The 13364-nt window shown below is 42.5% G+C and overlaps 1 protein-coding gene across 1 annotated transcript; it reads right to left on the bottom strand.

The window, feature by feature from the left end:
- Positions 1 to 2377: 2377 nt before the first annotated feature.
- LOC117046310 (peptidyl-prolyl cis-trans isomerase FKBP2-like) lies at positions 2378 to 2800 on the bottom strand. Its single transcript, XM_033148104.1, is given in 2 exon segments — positions 2378 to 2561; positions 2564 to 2800. Coding segments are annotated over 2 exon segments (390 nt in total). The 5' UTR covers positions 2790 to 2800; the 3' UTR covers positions 2378 to 2397.
- Between the last annotated feature and the right edge of the window lie 10564 nt (positions 2801 to 13364).

Here is a 13364-nt window from a genome sequence, read left to right as displayed (position 1 = left end):
TTATGGACTCTTGTTCTGTCTCAGCTTATACTAAAAAATACACACACAAATACCACATGGGTTTATAGCTGTTGTATGGATCCCCAAAGTATTGTCCTGACACAAGAACCTTTCTGGATCAAGCCAGTGTCCCATCTAGCCCAGCACCCTGTTCTCACAGTGATCAAACAGATGCTTGTGGGAAGCCACAAAAGCAGGACCTCAGGTCAACCGCAGTCTTCTCACTTGTGATGGATAGCCTTATCTTCCATATTGGGATAGGAGAGCTGAAAATAATGCCAATATATGACACCTCTGGCAACCAATGCACCCCTTTGATAGTACATGGGTAGACGAGTCTAAAAAGCTCAGGACACAAATCTTCACAGCCCTCTAGCAGCTAAGTGGCTCATTTACCCAAATTAATGTGTTTAGTATTATCTCTAGAAGTGTATACTCGATTCTGACCAAACTAAGCCTTGTTCTAAGGAGGCTTAGTTTGGTCAGAATCCGGTATAAACTTCCAGAGTTAATGCTTGTCAACCTGGGAAGGTAGCCCATCTAGGAGAAGGAATACCATATATACTTGAGTATAAGCCTAGTTTTTCAGCACACTTTTTGTGCTTTAAAAGCTGCCCTCGGCTTATACTCAAGTCAACCATTCCTTAAGAAGTGTACAAGAACGGCGGTTCTTTACTCTCCCCAGGCAGCTTGTTCCATTCCTGAACTGCTCACATAAATGCAAACTTTAGACCCCAGAAGGCAGAAAGCCTATCAGGTAAGGAAGTATTAAAACCCCACAGGTGCTCACTTTCCCTGGCTCCTGCTTAAACAGGACAGGATCCCAGCCTTCTCTGTATAACACAAGGGAACATTGCGCTGTGAGTTAAACCACAGAGCCCTAGGGCTTGCTGATCAGAAGAATGGCGGTTCGAAATCCTGCGACGGGGTGAGCTCCACAGCAGCAAAGGAGGAAGAGGAAGGAGCAGCCCAAAGGGCTGCTTTGGGCTGCTCGTTCCTCCTCTACCACAGTGGCAAAGGTGAACCGGCTTATACTTGAGTCAATAAGCTTTCCCACATTTTTGTAGGGAAATTAGGTGCCTCGGCTTATATTTGGGTCGACTTATACTCGAGTATATACGGTACTCTGATCCTAATCCTTTGCTGCCTTGCAGGAAAAGGCTAAAGAGCAAACCCTACACCACCTAGTAATTATCTCTGCCTTCAAAATACTGTGAAACAGTAACTTTCATTTGGCAATAACACATATTGTTTTGCTATATTCAGTACATTATCTTGGCATAAAGTTGTCTTGTCTTTATTTTTGCTTCCTGAATGTAATACAGTGGATTAATGTAGCCATTACATCGAACTCTGATACTTTATCGAGCCATTCTTTAAGAAGTGATACAATCAGCATTCTCCACTTCCTCACCTAAAGAATTTTTAGCTATATAAAGTTTATAAAGCACATCCAGTGCACATTTGAATCAAATTACTCCCCCCACAGGAATTCTGGGGACTCTGGTTTGTAAGGGTGCTGTGAGGGAGAAACTGAAGTTCCCAAGATTATTTGGGGGAAAGCATGTGCTTTAACTGTATGGTGTGGATCTGCCCTGTGTCTCAAAGATCACCTTCCTCTGGTGTCCTAGTTTCCTTGGGCGAAAGGGTAACTAGAAATGTCTCTGTAAAATATATACTACAAAAATGTTCTCTACAGTTGTGTGTTGCAAGCCTATCAAAAAAGCAGGGCAACTGAATAAATAAAATATTCTGTGAACATTCACATAAAAAGCATCAGTATTTTTTTTTTTTAAAAAAAGGCAAAGCTTATTTTAGCAACACAATGGCAACAAAGAGAATAACCCTGGGAATCGTTCTGCTGTGCTCCTCCATTGTGCCTTCCTGCATGTCACTGCTTCTCATCTGTTAACTGGAGAGGAACACCAAACAAAAGTTTCTTTGTCATGAAAATCAGCCGTGAAGTTCCGCCAACTGTCAGTCAGTGAAACAATTGGATTTGGAACCAGATGTGCCACTTGCCAAAAAAAGAAAAAGAGGCAGGGGGGGAGGAGAGAAGGGAAAGCAGAAGAACACTGTTGGCAAGGCCTGAACTGACCGCCCCCCCCAAAAAAACCCTGATTTAGCCTGCAGTCCTACCTATGCACACCTACCTGGGAGTAAGATCCACTGCACTCAGTAGATACCACATGTAGGATTGCACTATTAGACGTAAACATTTTGTGAATATAAGTTTCACCTCATTGAGGAGCAGTATTCCAATATGAGTAGGAAAATGAGAGTACCCCTAAACATTTGTTTAGAAAAAAAGCACTGCCCATCAGTGTCAACAAATCCTGAGTCATGTCTCCAGATTACCTCCCCTCCCTGTGTGCCCCCTCCCCTGAAGAGATGTCGCTACAATTCCTGCCTTCGCTCGATCTTCAGCAGCTCAACTTTAAAGATTAAGGTTGTGCCACCTGGGATTTTGGGTGGCGCTCCCTGGTCCCCATAACCCAGCTCAGAGGGAATAACCAGATTTCTCTTCTCACCCTCACACATCCCAAGCGGTCCCTGATCCCTTTAATGACTTGTCCGGTCCCCAAGGAGAAGATAAACTCTGTCCCATCCTCCAGCTTGCCCGTATAATGCATGTGGAGCACATCACCCTTGCGGGACTTGATGGGGCAGTTGTCCACCTGCTCCTTGACCCCAGTCTGGAGCTTCCGATTGCCTTCTGTGCCCTGCACTATCGAGAAGACCGCACACAGTGCGAGAGTGAGTAATGTTGCTCCCTGGCTCACCTGCATCGCAGAAGCGCCTCTCCTTTCCTCAACGGATACCACCCCCTCTCAAGATGCATCTCTTTACACTGGCATTTGACTTATCAGATGTATATTTTTTTAGGATTTACCCTATGCTTGTGGTTGCAATTTGCTTTAAACTGTCTTTAATGTTACATTTTAAGTTGTTGTGAACCACCATGGGTGAAGGGCAGGTAATAAGCCAAACTGTTATTGTTATTATTAATTCAAGTTAATTGTACCAAACTAATTCATTTCAAGCACTGGGAATCTGATGGCAGGACCTTTCACCGCGATCTACTCCTCTCTCCCTTCTCTAGACATTGCTTGTACATAGATTTTAGACATCTGCACAGGACTTGTCTGTTCCGTAATTATAATCCTATGATCCCAACCAGGTTTGTAGCAATGCAGATTTCCCGAGGGACGCCTGACTATTGTTTCAGTTTTCTTTTATCCTCCTAGAACCATTCTCCCAATGCACAACTTCTTCATACTTTACTCATTGATGAAATTTCACACAATTATGTATTCCTCCTCTCTTTCTATACTTCTGCTTTGACCTTGTAGACTATTGGTGGAAAATTGGAGCAACAGCAGAAACAAATTAAAATTAAACTGATGGGCATGCATCACAACCTTCAGTTGTATTTCTTTCATATTACCCCTGCCACCTGAAGCATGTTCGCATTTCCGCCCCAGTAGAATGAAATCTGAAATTAGAGGTGATTGAAAGATTCAAAAGATCTCTCTCCCTCCTACATAAGTGCATGCAATTTGAATTGCATCTGCATGAAGGAATGCAGAGTGAAAATGGGATATAATTGCTGGGGATATTTTCTGAATTGTAGGTGGGAGGACTATGGTTTCCATAGGAATAGTGTCACAGGTGTTAGGAGCTCCTGCACTAAAAAAGAATTAGCAATTTATTTTTAATATTTGGGGATGCTTTCTTTAAAAACAAAAACAAAAAACACAACACAGTGTTATGACTTATGACCAAGCAAATTAAATTGACTTACTTGTTGCACTACTGTTTTTAGAAGAATATATTTTCCCAAAATGTAGTCCGACCCCCCCCCACAAGGTCTGAGGGACAATGGACCGGCCCCATGCTGGAAAAGTTTGCTGGCCCCTGTTCTAGAGTAATTTGTGAGGTGTCTGCAACCTGATGCTGGGTACATTAGAAATAACCAGTAAAATGTATTTTCCCCTCAAAGCTGCTGCTCCCTTGGTGGGTAACTATGGTCTGACATACTGCATAAAAGAAAGAGGCATTGGTTTTTTTCTCCCCCAGGTAGAAAATGTAACAGTGCCTTGTGCTCCTTGTTGTTTTATCTGCATAGAATCGTAGAGTTGGAAGAGACCACAAGGGCCATCCAGTCCAACCCCCTGCCAAGCAGGAAAGTACCGGTAGATAGTGGTTTTGTATACATTGAAAACACGGTGACGTCTTTATCTGAAAGGATTTATGAGCCTAATTAATGGCAGACAGTCCTTTCTAAATGTGTCTCAATTAAAACTGTACTGTACAGAGATATATAATTCGGTAGGGAATTACCCCTTACACATGGAACAGACTATTGCCATCTGCAAAAAAAGGGGGGCACAAGGTTTTTTATGCCATTGTCTGATGATTCCAAAAGTTGACATTTTCAATAAAATTATGAGTTGCTTATTTCAAAAACTGACATTCTCCAAGATGAAGGTAATTCTTATGAAAAATACATTTTTATACTGCAGAGAGACAGCAATTCTTTGCAAACTTCATGAGATATATTTAGAATCTATAGCATGAAAGACCTGCAATCTCTTTATGCCACATTTTAGCACTAGGTAAGGTAAAAGGTAAAGGGCCCCTGGTGTAGCAAATGTTACAAAGCCCCACTGAATTCAAGAGGACTTACTTCTGAGTAGACACGGCCAGCGAGCACACATGAAAACAGGAATGTGAGCCAATTTTTTCTTTTCATTGGCCAATCTGGGAAAGTTACAAAACATAAACAAACACCAAATGCTCAGATATGTGATATTAATAACATCCACTAATCACCAAAGCTATTATTCATTTTTCTTCCTCCCTTGGTATTTTTGGGATTTTCCTTTGTCCTGCTATTTCAGCATTTACAATTAATCAACATTATTCCTGCAGTAGTAAAACTAATTGTTCTGGAAATGACTCACTGGGAAATTCTAAGGGCAAGTGATTTTAGAAATGCCATAGAAGGCATATTTTTATGTTTACTGATGATGGCTGGACCACGTTGTCAAATCTGTGCAAAATGTAAAACTTTGGCTTCTTAACTTTCTCTCAGGTGTTCACCCACACTAAAACCTACTGTACACTAGAGCCCGCTGTACCTGCCTAGACTATCACTTTGCAAAATCAGAACTACAAGTGATGGGGAAGCTGTCCAAGATCTGGAATTTGTAAAATGCCAAAATGAGGGAGAAATGAATCTCAACAGAGATATATGAAAGAATAAAGGAATTCCTGTGGGACCAAAACACAAGATTCAACAGGCCTAGAAAACTGCAGTGCACATTTGTGTGGGCAAGACCCATCATAATAGGTGGGCCATCATTATGGTGTTTGTAGGTACGCATCATGTACCCCCAAAGAATTTCCCTACCACCAACAAGGTCTCATTGTCCCATGCCTCTCACTTTGCTGAAATTAGGCTTTCTACTGTAGCAAATAAAATTATTATTATTTTCAACCTTAATTGTGGTTTGCAGTGGGGGAGGGGGGATTGCAAGTGGGAAAGGGAGAGTTAACCACTGTATGGTTGCAGGGCATTTCTGGTTGTGTGGCTATGATGTATCACACATTCGTAACTGTGTTCACACACACACACCCCCCAAGTTGGCAACCCTGCCTTTATTATTTTGCGATGAACGCCAAAATGCCGAAAGACCAGGCCGTATCATTGTTCAACATGATGTTTGTCCTTCTAAATTTAAATCTGCAGAGGCCACTGCAATTGCAGGCTTGCCATTGTTAATGTCAGCGCATCCATCAGAAGACGGAAAAGTAATGTGGGACGTCAGTTCCTCAAGTGACCACATTGCTTATGCTGTCCATTCTTTCCCAGCTTCACTGTAGGCAGTTTTGTGTGTGTAGGGAAGGCGGGTTGCTTTTCCTAGAAAATTCTATACTGGCCAACCAATAACTCTTTTATAATTCAGCCCCCAGCCAAATCAATGTGTTTTGGAAGGTATGAGTTAAGAGTCTGTTCTCTCCTTTCAGGATGACTGAAAATAAATGTGAGTGACAGTTTTGTATCCTTTTTTCACAGGTGATTATGTGTCTCTCCTCAACGAAGTTTGCAGAACTGGAAAAGCACGCTACACCCTGACAGTTCCTCTTTTCTTCTGTCTTTATTTTTTGAGTCACTGGAACTTCCTGAGCTAAAATACACACCAAATAACCCTGACCTAGATTCTTTTTCTCACCAAGGCTGGCATAACCCGTTAGGTCACCTGGGGAAGTGGAAGTACTGATATTAGCAAAAGGAAATAAGAAATTAAACCTGCATCTCTCTGAAGGTTAAAATTCAGGAGCGGCATTTCAAAACGTAATACTGAATGTTCAAAACACCAAATTTATATAGAGAGAAGCATGCCGTAGAGCAGCAACAGTTGATGCAATGCCCTCCAGATGTTTAGGACTACCACTCCCATCAGCCCTGGCTACCATGGTCAATGGTCAGAGTTGATGGGAATTGTAGGCCAGCAATATATGGAGGGTACCACATCAGAGAGAGCTCGCTGCCAGTTTGGAACTGCTAATGATTTAAAAAACAAACATCTCACGTTTAAATTTTAAATTAATTATTTTAAATTCAACTAATTAATTTTTGATTTTTCCAAGCCCTGCAGCTTTGATGTACTCTGCATCCTGTAATTCAGTAGTGGGGAACCTTTAGGGCCAGATGCAGAAGTGGGTGACTTTTACCATGCAAAAGCCAGAGATTTCTCCCTCCTCTATAAAAGGATGTCATATAGAGGAGGGAGAAAGGTTGTTTTCTGCTGCTCCAGAGAAGCGGACACGGGGCAACGGATTCAAACTACAAGAAAGAATATTCCACCTAAACATTAGGAAGAACTTCCTGACAGTAAGAGCTGTCCAACAGTGGAATTTGCTGCCAAGGAGTGTGGTGGAGTCTCCTTCTTTGGAGGTCTTTAAGCGGAGGCTTGACAGCCATCTGTCAGGAATGCTTTGATGGTGTTTCCTGCGTGGCAGGGGGTTGGACTGGATGGCCCTTGTGGTCTCTTCCAACTATGATTCTATGATTCCTTTAACCCCCCCCCACACACACACACCACCATCCTCCTGGTTCTAGGCAACAAAAAGGTACAATCATAGTTCAAAGAGACATTTCAGCCAGCAAAAGCAGTTAAGGAGAGTGTGGTCTGTGGGAGGGGCTGTGGTTTGGGGAGAGTCTTGAAGGCCAAAGAGAGAGCATGGAGGGCCATGTTTAATTCCCAGGCTTGAGTCCCACCCCCACTCCATCCAGCTGTAATTACTGTAGAGCTGCAGTTTTTAGTTCCTATCCTATATATTTATTATTAAGTCACCATAAATTACTGGACTTTGATCCCTGGACTCACAAGGACACTCCATTTTCTGCATCTCAAACATGTGTGGTTTCTACATTTTGATGCTTGCTTTCAGCATTCCTTAGAGGAATAAGTTTGCTGCTGATTTGCCAGAATATCCTCTGGTTGTGCTGACTTGATATTTGCTCTCACTGAGCTCATTAAGCTAACAAGGATTATTTAAGGAATACAAATTATTTGCATGCATTTGTAGAGAGAGGGTGAATAGGCTTACCTAACTGGTGCATCTGACACTGGGTCCCTCCAGACTGTCACAATTTTGCAGGAGGGAGCCTAGAGTATGAGTTTGTGCAGTCAAACTGGATCAAAGGGCTCTTCCGTCCTAGTGCAACAAATCCACATTAAAAAAAAAAAGAATCAGCCTTTTTGTGATTTGAAAAATGATGGGCATTAAAACTTCCCCACAAACAAATCAGAATGAATGGTCACTAAAGACCAGATATAATAATAAACTGCACATAAGCTTTGTGCAAGCAAATCAGGATGAATGCTGATCTTCTGGGTGGTCTCATGGCCTCTTTAAAAAGACCTGCTGTTTACCAGAAGCCACCAAATCTTTGCACCTCCAACTCACATCCAACAGAACCGGTCCAGCAAGTTACGGTGGTTGATAGCATCAAAAGCTGCTGAAAATCAAGGAGGAGCAACAGGGCTTCTGTTGCCGCTTTTCAAATAAAGGTCATTAAGGACATTTTAGTTTGACATTTTAGGTTGGGACCCAAATTGAAATTGGTTTAGATAATCATTTCCAGTGCTTCCCCCCCTAAACAAATGGTTTGGGGTACTCTCATTTTCCTACTCATATTTGGCCTCAATGAGGCCAAACTTAGTTTCACAAAATGTTTAGGGGTATTCGTACCCCTGCGTCCCCCCAGAAAATAAATCACTGATCATTTCCATCCAAAAGCATCTGAAGTTGGACAGCAGCCAACCACCCTCTTGAAGCAAGTTATCCCAGATGTCTGGGTCCAAGGTGGGTCTGGTAAGCAGCAAGTGCACCACAGTCTCTTTAATGCCCAGGGGCACCCCTCCTTTCTATAAATATGTATATGGACACACCCAATAATTTCCCCTCATCTAGGCCATATAAATCAACAAGAACCAAGAGGGTAGGCTGGCCTCAAATGTCTTATCCAGGTCCTCAGGCTGCAATAGCTGAAAAAGATCCCACAACTTTTAATGTGATGGTACTTTGGAGGCAGTGAAAGATAGGCGTGCCTGGCGTGCTCTGGTCCATGGGGTCACGAAGAGTCGGACACAACTGAACAACAACAACAACAACTTTGGATGCCACTGCAGATGTGCTAGCCAGTGAATCAAATGCTGATTCAGTGTTTGGTCATGTACTTCCCCTGCATCCTTCATTTCAAGAGCCCAATTATTTTCTCATTCAATTGAATGTTGGTTTGCCAGCTCGGTTTTCTTTTTTTGAAAAAAGCACACAAGACAATACATTTTTAGAAGCTTTAAGTTGCTCCGGGAATGAATGGTGAGTTCATCACCCAGAGGCACAGACTAGTCATTGCATACACAGCTGACCTTTGCTGAAAACAGGTAGAACTAGTTATCTTAAGCTTGAACCTGAAGAGGAGGTTCTTTGTGTGAACAAAATGCAGGGAGTGTGCATCCAGAGGCATACTTCTGCTCAATTTATATGCATTCTTATGCAGCCTAGTTGTCAGGGACTGGCTGGATACTGATGAGTGGGCAGCGGGAGAAGGGGGACTGAACACTGACTTGGAGAAGGGATCGGTGAACTGTGGGAGCCTGTAACAGACAGGACTTCATCGAGGGTCAGAAGAAGGAGAAGCTGCAGGATTGGAGGGAGAGATAGGTCAGGTCCTGCTCCTTTGTCTCCCAAGACCAGAAGAGGATTGAAGGAGGAGGAGCAGAAACAGGTTACACACAGGTGGACTCTTTGCCTGCTTGTGCATAGGGAGATACATAAGCCAAGGTCAGGGGTGGGGCCTCTCTGTTGCGCCAACTGCCTCATTGGTGCATACCTAGGAGTAGCTGAGAGATGTAGGACTGGTGGACGTGGCTTCTCCTAACTTGTAAGTGTACTTTTGACAATAAAGCATTGATTCCTTCCTTGGGACCTTCCATAACTGGCAGTACGATTCAGAGCTTCTGCACATGCGCAAAGCACAATTTAGTGCTTCTGCATATGCGCACGCACCAATACCCGGAAGTAACCTGTTCCGGTACTTCCGGGTTCGGCACGTTCGCATCCTGAAAACGCGCAACCTGAAGCAAGCACAACCCGAGGTATGACTGTAATTGGTTAGCACTATGCATAAGAGGTTGGTATATGTTGTTTCTATATCAGCAGAACCCATAAGTCTTTGGACTCTGCTTTCCATAAAGCTCACACTCTTTAAGAAATTTTTGAAAACTTGTGCACACATCCTTCACAACACATTCAAAAAGCATAACAAGAGTAATTTCTGAAATACCTTTCTTACTGTCAAATTTTAGACTCAAAGAGACTAAGACTATGCATTGTTCCATCTTGAGCATGCTGCTGACCTCTGGAATGTCATGTATTCAGTTTGAGCCAAGGTCCTTATTGCAGCCACCCTGCACTTTCCAGCTCCTGCTTCCTGGGAATGCTCTCAGTGTGGCCCTATCTATGCGGGAGAAATTTGGGTTATCTCATCTGCCACAACTTCTTAAAAACAGAGATTAATAGCTTGCTACAAATCCTACCCTAGCGGCAGTATTAAATTTGGAACTGAAGAGCTTCTAAGCTTCACATCATTATCACACTCTGCCACTCAGTCTTTAGCATTAAAGACTCTGATAAAAGTTAATCGCTTATAGCGTAACATATCCACCCGAAAGCAAGATGATATCCTGATGAATCATCAGCATACTTTGGTCACAGTGACCTGAAGAGGAACTGTCTCTTGAGGTTAATGGGTCCCCATGATCCAATCAATGCTTAGCCCCAACTTCCAGCCCTAATTCCAAATTGTATTCAATGTGAAATGGAAGCCTTCTCTGAGATAAGGCCCTTAAAAACACTTTAAAGGCTATATAATCTACTGGAAGTACTTAGTGGCTAGAAGGCCTGATTATTATACTTCTAGAGGTAAAGCTAAATTGGGGAGTGGGAAGTATGATGATGCACAGAGATATCACTCTCAAACAACCCTCTAGGCACAACATAGCACCTTATGGCATAAAATACAATTTTTTTTCCTATTAGCTGCTCTTCAATTAGAAACTAGGTGATTGTGTAAACAGGCAAAAAATCCCCAAATTCAGACATACAGGAAAGATTATTAGATCATATGACTTTTCTAAGCTCTGCTTAAATTTCCTTAGAGTCAGTGTGATTTGGTGGACACTGGACTAAGGAAAGCTTTGTTCAGATTTTAGTTCAAATGGTGGACCCGCTAAAAAAGGAAACAGGAGGCATAGCATAAATCATCCAGGCTTGAACAAACTTATCAAGCACAATTCCTGGTGTGATTTGAGAAATTGCCAAGAGAAAACTGGAAGACTCATCCTCCATGTGATTGGTGCCCTTTAGGCAGTAACAACCAGCATGGCATGACTGCAGAGCCAGGGCCACTACAGCTTACCTGCGTGGTCCTGGGGGTGGGAGAGGGTGGCAGGGGTTTGGGGTTGCACAGACACAGCAGCAGGAGCACCAGTTTGGCTCAGTGCATCGCTGACCTCATCAACACCTTGCCCCACCCCTTCACCATCCAGGTAAACTGCAGCAGTGTCAGGAGGTTGGCTTCACGCCACGGCATCAGGCTGCCATTAGCTCATTTTAGTTGCCTTTGTTTAATCTTGTGTCTCTGGCCTCCTGGTTTGTATTTGTATGGCATAAAGGGACACAAGCATAAATGCCCTTTAGCCACTGTTCCCTGTCCTTGGGATTTAGTGTCTGTTTTTCTATCTATACTCTGTCTCATTCACTCACAGTTGTTCTAGGATTTCTATCAGCACCACTTCCTCCCCAAGTCTCTGAGATCTAAGTCTCTGATTATTATCATGCTTGGCCTTCCCTCATTCAGCTGCCACACCCTATTCCTTCCTTCTGTCTGTGCATAACTGTGGAGTTTCTTGTTCCTCAGATGTTACTTAAGGGTCATGCATCTCTCTGCCTTTTAAGTCCTACAGAGGAGGTTGCATATGCAAACAAAATATGGATTGTACACCTGCAAAGCAGCCCAACTGCCCATTGTTTAAATTTTCCTGGTTTATCGTCTTTCACTTGCAGAGCGATGAATAAATCAGTCAATTTCAGTTTCTCATTTTTCCAAGCTTAAATGCAGTTCACCACATTTCCACATGGTTTGTCGGGGTTTTTCAAAAAACAAAAGTCCTCACAAAAATTCATTAGCATTTTAGTGTGCATGTCTTCTAATTTTCCCATTTATCTATGCAATTTGGTTGAATATGCACATTTTTTGCAAGTAATTTATTCTAATATATTGCCATTATTTGTATGTTATTTTCAATGGCATGTGAAATTTTTATGCACTCTTTCTACTAATACAGACATTTTCCCAGACATGTGTGGGGCAAAGAAATATATCACAAAGTTTGCATTCTAGAACATGCTTGTAGCTGCTCCTGCGAAATTATTGCCCTGGCCTGGATATTTTAAGAACTTGTGAGATTTGCTGGAGCCGATAAGAAAAAATTATTACAAAGGCAAAAATCCTAGCAACATTCCAAATGGTGAATCCAGCCTGTCTCCTAGAACATACAGTACAGCAAGTTTTCCAGGATTAGGGAAGTGGTGGATTCCTCAAGAGTCAATAAATTCCTTCATAAATCCTCCATAATCCTGTGGCTTTTGCACTTTAAAAAAAAGATGCTATAAGAGGCAAGCACTATGAGGCTAATTCTATGGCAAAAGAATTCAGGATATGGTGGTGATCAGGTGTGACGGAGATGGAGAGGGGCTCAGCTAAATTAACTACTTCTTTTGTTGGAACAAATGCAGCTATCTGCCTGTCATTATATCTTACGTTTTTTTGTGGATTTTACACATCAGGAATTTGGCTTCAGGACCATCCATTTGCTGAGCTGACTCACAGCCAAGTCTGCAGTGTGTGAAAGTGTGCTCATTCTCTCTGCTGAGCAGATACTGACCCTTGTTGGAGGAGGGACAAAATTCGGTTGCATGACTCACTGACTTAAAAAAAAAATACAGTTCTTATTTTGTTACATTCATTATCTTAGGTCTTGGTCTGCTTGATTCTTTGTTGTTTTATTATTATTATTACAGCGGAAGGAAAGATAAAAAGGAATGTAATTTTAGCAGCTGTCCGTCCCAATTTTATAACAATCTGTAAACAGCTCTCTAACCATGTCTCTATCCTATAAAGAAGAAAGTTATCCATTTGCATGAATGTTTAAAAACCAAGCCCCGTACTGCAGATATGCTTAAAATTATGCTTGCAAATTTGGAGGTGAAGACTGAGGAGGAGGGCATGATAGCATTCTTCAAATATCTGAAGGGCAAATACTTGTTCTACCTTCCACTGTCAGAGGTTTCATGCTTCTGAATACAGTGGCACCTCTGGTTACGTGCTTAATTCGTTCCGGAGGTCTGTTCTTAACCTGAAACTGTTCTTAACCTGAAGCACCACTTTAGCTAATGGGACCTCCCACTGCCACTGCACTGCCAGAGCACGATTTCTGTTCTTATCCTGAAGCAAAGTTCTTAACCTGAAGTGTTATTTCTGGGTTAGCGGAGTCTGTAACCTGAACCGTATGTAACCCGAGGTACCACTGTACCAGTGTACCACTGCTGGGATTCACAGGTGGGCAGAGTGCTGTTGCGCTCATATCCAGCTTGCAGGCTTCCCACTGCCATTTGGTTGGCCACTTGGAGAACCAGATGTTGGAATCAATGGGCCATTTGCCTGATCCAGCAAGACTCTTCTTATGATGCTCTCTGCTGCCCCAGAGGGCAGACCTAGTTCTAAT

This window comes from Lacerta agilis, chromosome 5, assembly GCF_009819535.1.
Source record: "Lacerta agilis isolate rLacAgi1 chromosome 5, rLacAgi1.pri, whole genome shotgun sequence".
Taxonomy (NCBI): domain Eukaryota; kingdom Metazoa; phylum Chordata; class Lepidosauria; order Squamata; family Lacertidae; genus Lacerta; species Lacerta agilis.
The sequence above is the reverse complement of the archived record's forward strand: the minus strand, read 5'-3'. Positions and strand labels throughout refer to the sequence as shown.